Source organism: Colias philodice, chromosome 16, assembly GCF_061535455.1.
Source record: "Colias philodice isolate Cphi_HAF_F1 chromosome 16, ilColPhil1 Martin Lab GWU primary, whole genome shotgun sequence".
Lineage (NCBI taxonomy): Eukaryota > Metazoa > Arthropoda > Insecta > Lepidoptera > Pieridae > Colias > Colias philodice.
The window spans coordinates 10613946-10628385 of NC_143101.1; the positions used below are offsets into that span (position 1 = coordinate 10613946).

Genomic DNA, 14440 nt, shown 5'->3' on the forward strand with positions numbered 1-14440 from the left:
ACTTACAGCCCGCCATACCGACGCGAATGTGTTGATTTAAATAAAACAATCATTCAACCATTTGTACCAGGCTAACTTTAGCACAGGTAACTATCGTCGTGCAGCCATTTACGAAAATCGCCATACCATACTTTTCGGACGATTCCAAATGGTCGCCATACCGCCGAAAATCTGCAAAAAATTTTTATTTCGCCAAACTTTTTGTACCAGTATTGCATTTGGATTTTTGGAGAGTATTTGATAAAATGTGACCATTATTATATTTGCCATACTTCTAGTAGGGGGAAAAAGTGCTGTTACACTTGAAAACTTAATTTATTATTAATTTATATAAGTGAGGATTTCCAACACTTAGATCTTTGAAATTTTGTATTTATATTTGTTGATCCTCAAACTTACAGGAAAAATAAGTGCCATACTGTTACAAATCGTTTGACTTTCGCTATTTTCCGAAGAGTTCGACTAACGCCCACGCGACTAAGCCGCCGGTAGCAGCGTTCACGCCATCGTTTTTCTTTTTGTCATTGCGTACTAAGACCCCTGTAGAACCGCCATCCTGTTACAAATGACTCGAAATTTTGTGTCAGTATCTCCCGGTCTATAATACGTTTCGAGATTTATGTCCATAAAAACTTTTGCTCACAATATATTGTTCTTCCGCGAAAGTTTATCACGACGTCAACTTTACCCCTTTAAATACTTTGGTTCTTTTTTGATGGATAAATGATTTTCCCATAAGATTTACCACTTATTAGGATAGAAAATAAAACAAACAAATAATATTCAACTGTTTATTAAAATAACAAAGAACATGGTACAGTAACCAGTTACATAAATTTTATATTTATTCATTCAAATTCATATTACAATAATTTGATTAAGGTGCCAATAGATAAATATTACAAATTTCTTGCATTCCAAATAAATAATCGGACCTAATAAGTGCATTTATACAATACTGATATTCTTTAGACTCAGTGCGTTTGTGTCATAAGCAAATAAAAATAATTTAATAAGTTTTTTTAAGCAAATTTCTGATAATTTATTTTTAGATCATAGTTTTAGTATTTTACGTAAGTACCAAAACTGTGATATTAAATTATAAATTAATCAATGCAATTATGCAATAATATCAACTAAAAGCACTGAAAAATTAATTATGACTACAAAGGTGTTTTTACATGTGAATAAGCAAACTTTTTAGCACAATTCCGTTAAAACAAGATACTACAGTAAAAATATACATATTTTTTTTAAATAATTATAGCAATAATTTCTTAAAATGAAAACATTATATATATTTGTTTATTAATATCATAATTCTATAAAATGGAACATCATTTGGAGATCTTTTAACACAATTTTCAGTCAGCTTACTTGAGCTTACATAACAGGAGGTAAAATATAGACAGTATTAACTCAAACATAGGGTATAAACTATGAACTTAACATATTCTATGTATCTTAAAAATACATTATATTTTCTTACATTCTAATGTTAATAATACAATTTTTTGTATGTATATAAAGATGTGTTTGAAAGGTTGCTTGATTTATTACATAACATTATTGTACAAATTTATTATTTTTATATTTTTGGAATGTTACAAATAAGTGTTGAATTTACTTATTTTAAAATGCATTTTATGTGCAATATCACACTTAATTGCATAGAAAAACACTATATTTTGGCCATAATTCATTGCACCAGTTACATAAGAAACTATTACAATATGGAATCGTTTATATAAATCAGCTGTTTTCACATTTTTCTAATTGGAAAAGTGGAATAGAAGTTAAAGGAAGAGTAATTATTATTATTACCTGTAATTATGCACTAATGGTGTAAATATTTTTCTTAAAACCCTACTATTGTATTTGCGTATTTTTCTATTTTATAGCTATACAAAAGCGCACCCTAGCTAATTGCACACGTGGACTTTGAGCTGGTTTTCAAATCACTCGTACAGTCCTCCTGGAGCTCCCCGCACGTGTCTCTGGAGCTCGCCGACTCGTATATAACCGTCCGTATTCCCGAGTCCAGGGAGGTGAGGTCCTGTGAGCCGGAGTCACTGTCACTATCCGAGTACACTAGGGGCACTTCACTTTCACTTTCACTGTCACTGTCCCGTGTGTCGGGGGGCGCTCCACTGTCGCTGTGCAGGCGGTCGCACCAGCAGGCGGGGGGGGCGGGGCGCTAGGGGCCCGCGTCCGTGAGCCGCACGAGCCGCGCCAGCAGGGCCGAGTTGTTGGCGAGCGCGGCCGCCACCTCGTCCCCGGCGGCCAGCAGTGCTCGCACGCCGGCCCCGCTGGCCCCCACCCCGCCCGCAACGACCCCCGACCCCGCTGACCCACTAGACCCCCCTGACCCCGCGCGCCCCGCCCGACCGTTGGACACCCCGCGTCTTTCCCTCTCCCTGTCGGACGTCGACTCGATCGCCGGCTCGCTCATCTGTGAATGAGTTTATTATTTAAAACAACATTGAAGGTATGTTATTTGGTCAGTGGTACGAATAGTGTGTGTAGCCCATGCTTTAACTAAAAAATAACATTAGGTTAACCACAATTTTATTATTCAATGATTTAAATGTGTATTTAATAATCATGCTGTCAATCTTAAGTACAAATTTGTTTTAACTAAAGATATAATTACTACAGGGAATGCCCGTAAAATGTTTGTAAATTGTGTGATGTGATGTGACGTGATGCGGTAGTTTTGATAACTCGTGTGATGTGATATGATGCGATATGATGAAGGTAGTTTCGTTAATTCGTGTCATGTGCTGTTGTTTGTTATGATGTTAAGTCGTGTTATGTGATGCGATGGTACAGTATCGTTTTGCAAGATTTTTATATTTTACATTCATTTATTCATATTTTTTTAAGAGTATCCACAGCTGCATTCTTAAGATGTATGATTTAATATTGTGTATGTGCGTGTTTAAGTCTGTAAATGTGCACATACCGGTGGGTGTGCGGCGAGTGCGGTGCGAGTGCGTATTTCGGCCTCTTGCAGCCGCGCCGCCAGCGCCACCAGCTTCATCTCGCCGCTCGACACGTCCTTGTCCAGGATTTGCGTCTGCAGGTACACCGTCTGCGCCATTTTGTACCTGAAAAACATAGCAGTGAAAACGTATACAAATCGGCGATGCGCCTTTCCAAACTATACAAGGCCAGCACGCAACCATGGGCGTAGCCACGGTGGGGCAGGGTGGGGCACTTGCCCCACCCTGGCTCTGACCTGGAAGGTACCTAACCAAATCTAAAAAACTTAATTATCTAGGTACTGACTACAAAACTTAATATCCGTTAAAAATTCTCACTCGAAAGTTGTCAGTCGACACAAAAAAATACGATATAAACAAAAAGCTTGCGATTCTATGTTACATGATTTAAACCACTTTTGGTGCCAGAAAAAGTAGTGTAGTACTGTTACCCCATTCAAAACTGTTTTTATTTATCCAAATTCGCACTAAATTTCCCATCCAATTTCACTTTTGTTTTAGGTTAAGTTACTGACCATAAAAGCACAAAATGCTGACAGATCCAGGTGGAGCTACGCCTGAAATCTTACATAAAAGATTTTGGCCGATATCTCGGAAACTATCCATTTTAAGGCAAAAAATTTTGGGAATTTTTTGTAGATAGTAAAATTTTACATCTTTGTAAACTTACTTCTTATACTTATAATGAATTTTTGAATAAAAGTACTTCGAACACTTTTTAGGGTGTCTCAACTCTCAGTGTCTTAGTTGTTGTATATTTTATAAGACAACTTCTTCTTTTAAATTCCGTGTAAACTAAACTACAAAGACACGAACGTCCCGCATCGAAAAAATTGAAACACGCCTGCCTCAGGTTATTGGCTATTAAACAAACTGGACAATGAAAATCAATAAATTGTCTCGGACACATTTTATATATTGAATGAATTTTTAATTTAAGATATTATAACACATTGTTACTAATTTAGTTTTTTTAAACGAGCTCCTAAAGAATTAGGTACAGAAACAAGAAAAAATCACTCTAAAATCGATACGGACTCTTAAAATATGGGATTAATCAATGAAATGCCTAGGCATTACTATATACATATGCTGTGATATGCATTATCCATTTATTAAGATTACGTTATTTGAAACTTTTTTTCTAATGTTTTTTGAGTTATTTAACGTTTAGCGAAAAATATAAAAGTTCAAGGTATTTATGTTTCGTATATATTTTGTACAACAAAATAATATTGAGTAACTAGTTATTTTATATTCGGATGCAAGAATAAAATAAAAGAAAATGGAACGAAAATATTTAAAAATATGCATTAAAATTTTTTCTATAAGTAAAAAAAAAATCAAAAATTTTGCCGTTTCGGAAACGGTGAGAATCCACTTGCATTGGAAATTTCTTCTTCGTTTTCATTACATCCCTAAAAAACTTTTCAACTTTTGGCCTGCCGCGTCACCCGCCGAGCGGCGGCATTTCTACATTATACCTACGTAGAACAACTCAAAAAATATGGGCACTCAAAAAAAAAATTCAAACAAAAGTTGTAGAGAATAAAGTGATCTAAAAACTATGTACATGTACATACATTTTATTCATTAATCCAATATTTGAACGAAAAACCGGTTCATTAAATTTATAGGCCATAAACCGTAAATAGTACGTTTTACAAAAAAAATTACAGAGTATAAATGATGCGAAATTTTACTTTTTACAAAAAAGTCTAAGTAACTTTTGCCCTAAAGTGGATAGTTTTCGAGATATCGGTCAAAAACTATAAGATTGCGAGCAAAGCTCCACCTGGATCTGTCAGCATTTTGTGTGTTTGTGGTCAATAAGTGACCATTAACCTAAAACAAACATGAAATTGGATCGGAAGTGCAAGGTTTTGCTTTATTTACTGAGTTATGTCTACCATTTGAAATGGTTTATTTTGTTTAGACATGTTTAGTACCTATATTTTATGGTAAAAGAGAATCATATTATTGTATTAGAAAGATAATAGGGATGAAATTTGCAACATAAACGGCTGTATCTTTTGTTTGTTTTGATTTATTCATTATTATTTCAGCTTGATACCGCCACGCGTTCTTGATAAGAAAAGGTATATTTAGACAGATAGACAGAAGGACAACAAAGTCTGCCTGTCGGTTTGTCTATCAACACACTTTTTCTCAGGAACGCGTGGAGGTATTAAGCTGAAATTTATATCGAATACTCAAGCCTACGGTCGCTTAAAGCTGTGAAAAAATCAAACTTCAACCAACACAATCAAAAGATCCATTTTATGCTGCAAATTATCGCAAATTTCGACATTCGCAAGGGAATCAAAACCTACATTGTACTTCCCGTGAACACAGTCTTGAAATTTGGTTAAAAGCAATGTCTTATAGCACAGATAAAGGGAAAATTGCTAAAAAATCTATTTTAGAGTTACAACATAATAACAAGTAGGTTTGTTCGGAGCTCTCGGTGCGCGAATCCGACTCGCACTTGGCCGGTTTTTTTTGCCCCACCCTGTGCCTATGGCTAGCTACGCCCATGCACGCAACGGTGTGAAACTAATCACGTATAGTTTGGAAATAACTTTTTTACAAAGTTCTTCCAATCTATACAACAGTAGTACGCAAATACTCGCGTATACTTTGTAGTGAAGTAAGTAAGAATAGCGCTCCAAAACATACAGCGCCAGTACGCAATACCTACACATGCGGACTAATGGTGAATGTTTCGGAGTAAGCGCGGCGTCTTTCCATTGCTCGCGTTTATATATTATTGTATTGCTGTTTTTAAATCTATTATTACAATGCATGTGTATGTAATGTTGCGTACTGATCATATATTTTTTGTATCGAGGATGCTTGTGTTTTCGTTTCCGACTATACTGCACGACTTACAATTGACAATAGTGCAAAAATGTAAGAATCTAATAAGTCTAGAAGAAGACTGGGGCTCCTATTTTTGTGTAGTTAAAAAAAACACGAACCTAACCTAACCCATAGGTACCCTTATCTGTTACCTATTTATTTTCCTAAGCTTACCTAATAATATTTTTATTCCATATTTTATTGAATCAATAATAATCAAGAAGAATAAAAGTAGATAGATATAGCTGTACAAGTCTTTGATTACCTATTATATTTATTACTAGCAGTCCGCCCCGGCTTCGCCCGTGGGACATATTTACGTTTTCTCTACGTAAGAACCATCCTAGTACTTCAAGGAATATAATAAAAAAAGAATTAACGAAATCGGTTCAGCCGTTCTCAAGTTATGCGCTTACCAACACATTTTGGGATTCATTTTTATATTATAGATTTCGCTCAAGCGTAAATTGTGTAGTAGGTATATTTATAGTCCATTGAATAAAAAGTTCTAGAGTGCGTGAGTTAGTAACGTAAGATGTTTCTTCGGAAACATGTCAAGAGTCCCTAGGTAATAAACATACTAAAACCCCGGGCCACTAGGAGGAGCCCCGGAGTGGGGGGAGGGGGGAAATGGGTCCATTTTTTCATTTTTCGCTTAAATCTCAAAAACGGTACATGTAAGAGAAAAACTTTTAATGAAAAGTTGAAAGGCCATAAAATTATCTACAAGTTGTACCTGAATCATTTTTTCCTATATCCTACCGTTTCTGAGTTATACGCAGTAAAACATGATTTTGGCTCAAACAATTTCCACATAAATTGATCAAAAAATATTTCTTTCTTCCAAAAAACTCAAATGTGCAACTTGTGACCGGTACTGATAGATTGCTCTTAATTAGGTCTATAATTGGTAAAATAAACACATTCCTCCATGGAAGCCTTTAGGAGGAATCGATTGTCAAAATATTATATTATGGTAGTTTGAGTTACTGAACTTGATCTTTTTATTTTTTTCTTCCAAAAAACTCAAAAGTGCAACTTGTGACCGGTACAGATAGATTGCTCATATTTGGGTCTATCATTGATAAAAATACCAGATTCCACCACGGAGGCGTTTACGGGGAATTGAATTTTATTAGGGTAGATACGATACTTGAACTTTTTATTTTTTTTCTCCAAAAAACTCAAAAGTGCAACTTGTGACTGATACTGATAGATTGCTCTTAATTAGGTCTATAATTAGTAAAATAAACACATTCCTCCATGGAAGCCTTTAGGAGGAATCGATTGTCAAAATACTATATTAGGGTAGTTTGAGTTACTGAACTTGATCTTTTTATTTTTTTCTTCCAAAAAACTCAAAAGTGCAACTTGTGACTGGTACTATTAGATTGCTCTTAATTAGGTCTATAATTGGTAAAATAAACACATTCCTCCATGGAAGCCTTTAGGAGGAATCGATTGTCAAAATACTATATTAGGGTAGTTTGAGTTACTGAACTTGATCTTTTTATTTTTTTCTTCCAAAAAACTCAAAAGTGCAACTTGTGACCGGTACAGATAGATTGCTCACAATAAGGTCTATCATTGATAAAAAAACCAGATTCCACCATGGAGGCGTTTAGGAGGTATTGAATTTTATTAGGGTAGTTACGATACATGAACTTTTTAACTAACTACCCTAATAAAATTCAATTCCCCGTAAACGCCTCCATGGTGGAATCTGGTATTTTTATCAATGATAGACCTAATTATGAGCAATCTATCTGTACCGGTCACAAGTTGCACTTTTGAGCTTTTTGGAAGAAAAAAATAAAAAGTTCATAATATATCGTAACCACCCTGATAAAATTCAATTCCCCGTAAACGCCTCCGTGGTGGAATCTGGTATTTTTAGCAATGATAGACCTAATTATGAGCAATCTATCTGTACCGGTCACAAGTTGCACTTTTGAGTTTTTTGGAAGAAAAAAATAAAAAGATCAAGTTCAGTAACTCAAACTGCCCTAATATAATATTTTGACAATCGATTCCTCCTAAAGGCTTCCATGGTGGAATGTGTTTATTTTACCAATTATAGACCTAATTAAGAGCAATTTATCAGTACCAGTCACAAGTTGCACATTTGAGTTTTTTGGAAGAAAGAAATATTTTTTTATCGATTGATGTGGAAATTGTTTGAGCCAAAATCATGTTTTACTGCGTATAACTCAGAAACGGTAGGATATAGGAAAAAATGATTTAGGTACAACTTGTAGATAATTTTATGGCCTTTCAACTTTTTCTTGAAAGTTTTTCTCTAACATGTACCGTTTTTGAGATTTAAGCGAAAAATGAAAAAATGGACCCATTTCCCCCCTCCCCCCACTCCGGGGCTTCTCCTAGTGGCCCGGGGTTTTAGTATGTTTATTACCTAGGGACTCTTGACATGTTTCCGAAGAAACATCTTACGTTACTAACTCACGCACTCTAGACCCCCCTTGGAGGGATTCATTCAATGGACTATTAGTTATATTTTGCGTACTGATCGTGTATAGTTTGGAACGAAGAAGCAAGCATCCGCGTTACAAAGTATACACGATCAGTACGCAAAATTCGTGTATATATTGTAATAACAAACTTAAAAACAGCATTACAAAGTATACACGAGCAGTTTCCTGTGGTTGCGTTCTGGCTATGTATAGTTTGGAAATACGCATCCGCGCGATCTATTTTAGTCGATAGAGCTTTCGTATTTAAATCACACGGTACGACAATTTAGAAAAATGTGACAATAATATAAATATCACGTAGATAAGTGAGCGGGCGGAGTTACCAGTCGGCGATGGCGGCGGCGCGCGCGCGGGCCAGCGGCGCGGCGCGGAGCAGCAGCGCGCGCGCGCGGCGCCCCGTCTCCGCCACCGTGATGCGCTCCAGCATGTGGAACTGCTCGTCGTTGTACGTGAGCGCGCGCGTGGCGCGGTCGCGCACCAGGTGCTGCCACGAGTCGCGCAGGCGCTCGGCCAGCGCGCGCGCGCGCACGTGCAGGCGCAGCGCCGCGGGGCACGGCGCCGGCCCCACGGCCTCGTCCCACTCGGCGCGCAGCCCGCCGCCCGCGTGGCGCGCCGCCAGCCCGCGCGCCGCCGCCCGCAGCGCGTCCGCCTCGCGCGCCGCCCGCGCCGCGCCCTCCGCCCCCGCGCCCGGCACGCGCGCCGCCCGCCCGGCCAGCTCGAGCGCGCGCGCCGCGTCGTGCAGGCGCGCGGCGTGCTGCGCCAGCGCGTCGGCGCGCGCGGCCGCGGCCCGCAGCCGCGCGGCCACGAGCGCGCCCCAGCGGGTGACGGCGGCGCCGCACAGCAGCGACGCGGCGCACAGCTGCTCCACGCGCCGCTTGACCACGTGGCCGACGCTGCACGCGCTCTTGGCCTGCGCCGCGTCGTTCTCGATGGAGATGGCGGCGGGGAACACGGGGAACTTGGGCGCCTCGGGCTCGGGCGGCATGCTGACGCCGCTCTCGCTCTTGCTGAACAGCAGCAGCGGCTGCTCGGCGGTCGTGTCCGGGTAGTTTTTGCCTACAATTTTATATCATGTCGCCTTTAAATTGGCAAATCTATTAAATTATTATTTACTAGATTTCTGCCCGCGGCTTCGCCCGCGTTTTTAAAGGAAAACCCGCATAGTTCCCGTTCCCGTGGGATTTCCGGGATAAAACCTATCCTATATATTAATCCAAGTTACCCTCTATATGTGTGCTAAATTTCATTGTAATCGGTTCAGTAGTTTATACGTGAAAGAGTAACAAACATCCATACATCCATACAAACTTTCGCCTTTATAATAGTATTAAGATCTCACGAAATTATATTTGTGCATATTGTGATCCGCAATTTTACGCATCTTTTTTTTGGTTAAATATTATATAATCTATCAAAACAAAACATATGAATAAAAATAATTTATAAACTATAAACTAATTTCAAAGTAAAAGTAAAGTCATATACAAAATAACTGACCGAGTGTGTTCTCATCGATCTCAGTGAGGATCAGCTTATCCTGGTACAGCAGAATCTGCGACTCGGCGACCACGCTCGTCTGCTCGCAGATGTAAGTCTGTAGATGCTCAAACTTCTCTTCAGGCTTTAGGAACACCTGGATAAAAAATATTAATTCTAATAAATAACAATTCATAAGGTATCCTATAAAAAAATTAAAGAAAATTGAAATTCATACAATCTGAACATACATTTTGACCAAGCAATGCAATGGTATTAATAGCTAACTACACCTACACACACACACATATAAAATTAAAATATTAAAAATTTGCACATGATGATGATGCTATTTTTTTCATGTAAAATTACCCCACTTTCTTGTTGACTAACACTGACTCAAAAGAAATAATATTTTTGTCTATTATACTCTGTCCATTATATTATTTGCTTTTTGACAGCTTCGCGCCTATGTAGGATTGTATTGTCTATGTTAAAATGTCATACAAATAATTATCGTACTTCATGGACAGGTTCCGCCCACTTAGTGATGTCTACACAGAATTTTTCAATGATGGGTCGATAGATTATAATAATCGATAGAAATACTCTGTAAAATATATCCGATACAGAAAAACTCTTCTATTATGTTACATAATTTAACCGTAAAGACAACCAAATTGTAAGATAGAAACCAATATATAATAAAATATTAGTTTAGTTTAGTTTTATACCCGGCGCGGCCTAAGATGATCCCTATGACAGTTCGTCTTAGTGATTGCTCGTATGATGGATCGTGTCGATACTTTACTATTTTATAGGCTAAGGCGTGGTTTGCATTCAGCCACGTGGGTAAACATGTTTTTACAAATATTATAAAATGAATTTTTAACGTCTATTATGTAAACGAAACGGTAAGTAAAACGAAAGTTTTCCAAAACATAAAAATGCACCTTATCATTTTCTCGTAATCTTTAACCCGTTTAACACAGTGTATATTATTTTATCATGAAAATGGAATCCCCCATTTAATTTTTCTAAAAAACTTATATTATCATAGGTAAGTAAATTAACGCGAACGGTAATTAATTAATTAATTATGCTGCGATCTTCTGTTCCATTCAATAGAGAATGAACTATAGCTTAAGCATGGAAAAAATGTGAACTCGTTTCCATTATCGAAATTTGTTTATCGATACTTTCCGCACTAGTCGATAAATGCCAACGATGTAAGTTTTGAAGGACGTAAACGTAAAGTCAGATTGATATAATTTCTCGTAAATGTTAAGAATTGTTATAATTCCAACGGAATATCATTGTAATGGCATAAAGCTACGTAAAAATTAATAAATGGCATTTTTAGACGCCTCCAATACGTTTCTAATTTAATGGTGACGCCATTACAAGTTTGTCTCTTGAGAATAACTGTCAGTGTCATAGGGATCATCTTAGGCCGCGCCGGGTATAACTTACAATGCATAGATATGTGGTCATATTATTACATATCTTATTAGTACGTTTACGTTGTAATTATTATTTACGTACCTGATTTGATTTATGATAATATTTTGAATTTATAATTGAAATGGTATCACAATCGATAATCTTTTGAACATCACTTCTGGTATCACCCGTCGTGCTGTCAAAAAGCAATTCTTATAGTGGACAGACTATAATAACAATTTTTATACAGTTATTTGATTTTGAATCACTGACATAAGCTTTCAACTTTACAATGTGGTCCATAAATCAAGGTGTTTTGCCACAAAAAAAGAGCGTGTGAGCCGGGCACACGTGTCAGAAGTGAAACTTCTATTAAATGGCAAAATTCAAAGATACCAAAATCGTCGCTTTACTTGATGATATTGCCATGGCGCGACCATGAAATTTTACTCTCAACACGCCTAAAAACTATTTTAAGTTTCACTTAAAAAATATTTTATAATATTCTATTTTCGTCTGTTACGTAAATAATAATTACATCAATTAAACAACACGTAAATAACTTAGCGGCTTTAATTATATCCGCCGAAAACGTTTGCATGAAAATAAACATTAGCAATTATAATTATTATTAGGATGTGGTCCATAAATCAAGGTGATTCGCCACAAACTAGAACATAATGTGTTTTATAACAGAGTTATGTTAGCTAAATAAATTACGAATTTTAATGGAACTTTCTAATGCAATTACTTGGAAGGTGATACTACTGAAAATGTTAGTCACGGTTTGTATGAGTTCAATATCTCTTTTATATTTTATTCAGTTTTTTTTAATATCTTTTATAACATTTAGTTCTTGTTTTAATGTCAAGGATTATTGTAGATGGTGGAAGTAAAAATTTTACTTTATTCATTCGTATTTCCGTTTCAGATGATATCATGTTGAATAAAATTTTTAATTAAATATTTAAAAATAAGACACACTTATTGTAATTTCAATTATTTTCTGTTTAAATAAATGCTCAGATAATCAGTGTCTGCTACTAATGCTAACAAATTTATAAAGTTAAATTAGATCCTCTTAATATTCTTTCCTGTTAGAATATAATTGAAAACAAACCTTCAAGCTCACAGCCTTGTGAACATGAAACACATGGACTGGTTTAGTAGTTGTGACCATCTGGACTTCGGAGAAGAACCTCTCAAAGGTCCATATCCTGTGAGGGTCCACCTCTAGAAGACCAGCAAGTAGCGGAGTGACCAGCTTCCTGAGACCAACACTGAGTTGCACATGGGAGGGTAACTCACGAGACCACTCTATGGGACCTTTCTCTGTTGTTTGTGATCCCTGTAATTAACTAAAAGTTTAGAAACACATGAGGCTTTTAATTTATTATCAAATCATTCCACTTATTTATTTCTCCTCACAATTCCCTATCACATAAATTATTCTACATGCATACAAAATTATCAAACACTAATTATGGTTTACATTTGCACCATAAATCATAAAATAAATTTGTTTATGTAGAGTTTTTTTACCTAATTGTGAAAGCATAGCATAAGCAGAATACTTTCTTTTATACAGAAAAGATTTAGATGTTGTTTATTTGTGCAAAAAATAAAAACAATTTCACATTTAAGTTATTCTTCAAAAATTATTTCATAGCGGTATCATATCATTAAATATATGATTTTTGCATTTTAGTTATTATCTTATCCACAAACAAACATGACGTGACTATTAGAATAAGCATATTGCTACAACACAATTAAAATGAAATTTATAACTGACAATAACTTTCTATAAATTTAAATCGGTCAAATTTATTTTATTTATATACATATATGAAACCACCAACCATTAAAATTAATATTTAAAAATACTAAATTATAATATAACTTACAGAGATAACTCCTGAAGCTTTCTGAGTGGTAATTAAAAACATAGTTTCCTTATTTCTCCTTCCCCCAAAAGGTCTAAAAGGCAGCTGCCCAGTTGCCACATGGTACAGTGTCACTCCAATAGACCACAAATCAACTGTGGCTCCAAAACTTTTACCTGCTGGTTTCCTTAACACAGCTCTTTCATACATATCTGGATGAAGATATTCTTCAGTTCCATACAGAGATACAAACTGCTCCTCCTCCTGCAACTCCCGAGCTGCTCCGAAATCTGTCAACTTGTATGTTGTTGTACCATCTTCATTGATAAACTTCATTATATTACCAGGTTTCAAATCTCTATGCACCAAGTTATTATCCCGCAAGTGCTTCATTCCAGCTGTTAAATGCTCCAAAACCAATAAGAACTCTTGTTCTTGGAGACCGTAAGTATTTTCCGGGTCGTCGAGGATGTTGAACAAACTACCGCCAGTGCACAGCTCCATCACTATAACCTTGCCTCTCCCTTCCCGTTCCTCTTCAATGGCTAGGAGTTTCACAATGTTTTCATGTTTCACTTTTTTGAGAACTTCGAATTCTCGCATTTGTACATCGTGCGGTCTCATGTGACTGAGCTGGTTAAACGTTTTGACCGCGACTGGCTCTCCATTGTTTTTATTAACCCCTTGAAACACTGCCCCTGTAGCACCTTTGCCAAGCACACTCGTTGTACACCACACATAGTTTTCTGAACCTCGTAAAAACGACATTTTAATTGTTTTCGAACTTTGCTATCTATTAAAATATTGTACTTTCGAAACCTCAATTATAATTGAGTGTATATTACGAACATACCAAAAACTATGATTTTTCATACGCCTATCTAATTTAGGACGTAAATATAGCTTCTGCCATGGTGTTTTTTAAACTTTCCACTGTAAACACAAATATTTATTAAATAAAATGCAATAATCAACTCTACCCTTCAAGCACTTTCCATTTGAGAATTCTGAATTCAGAATTTGTCAATTTCAAATTTCAAAATGACATTGTTTTTTTTTTCTGAAATAATAAAGCGTGAATACAAGGAAGAAATAAAAAAATAATCAAACAATGTACATCAGAAAAAGTATGACCAAAATTGGCATTATTAGTTACTCATTGAGAAGTAGTACCCTATATTTATGTGTAAGGTAAAAGTATATTCTATGTGTAAGGCCGCGTTTCCATCTGCAAGAAAACTTCCGCAAGAAAAGTCCGACAGTCTATCTGACAGCA

At 36.5% G+C, this 14440-nt stretch overlaps 1 protein-coding gene across 1 annotated transcript; it reads right to left on the minus strand.

Annotated features, from left to right (window-relative positions):
* Window positions 1–783: 783 nt before the first annotated feature.
* IKKepsilon (I-kappaB kinase epsilon) lies at window positions 784–14297 on the minus strand. Its single transcript, XM_089705241.1, has 6 exons — window positions 13186–14297; window positions 12399–12626; window positions 9857–9992; window positions 8683–9415; window positions 2966–3110; window positions 784–2452 (listed from the first exon to the last, which is right to left on the minus strand). Exons 1-6 carry the CDS (start codon window positions 13930–13932, stop codon window positions 2198–2200), a joined length of 2244 nt encoding a protein of 747 aa, XP_089561367.1. The 5' UTR covers window positions 13933–14297; the 3' UTR covers window positions 784–2197.
* Between the last annotated feature and the right edge of the window lie 143 nt (window positions 14298–14440).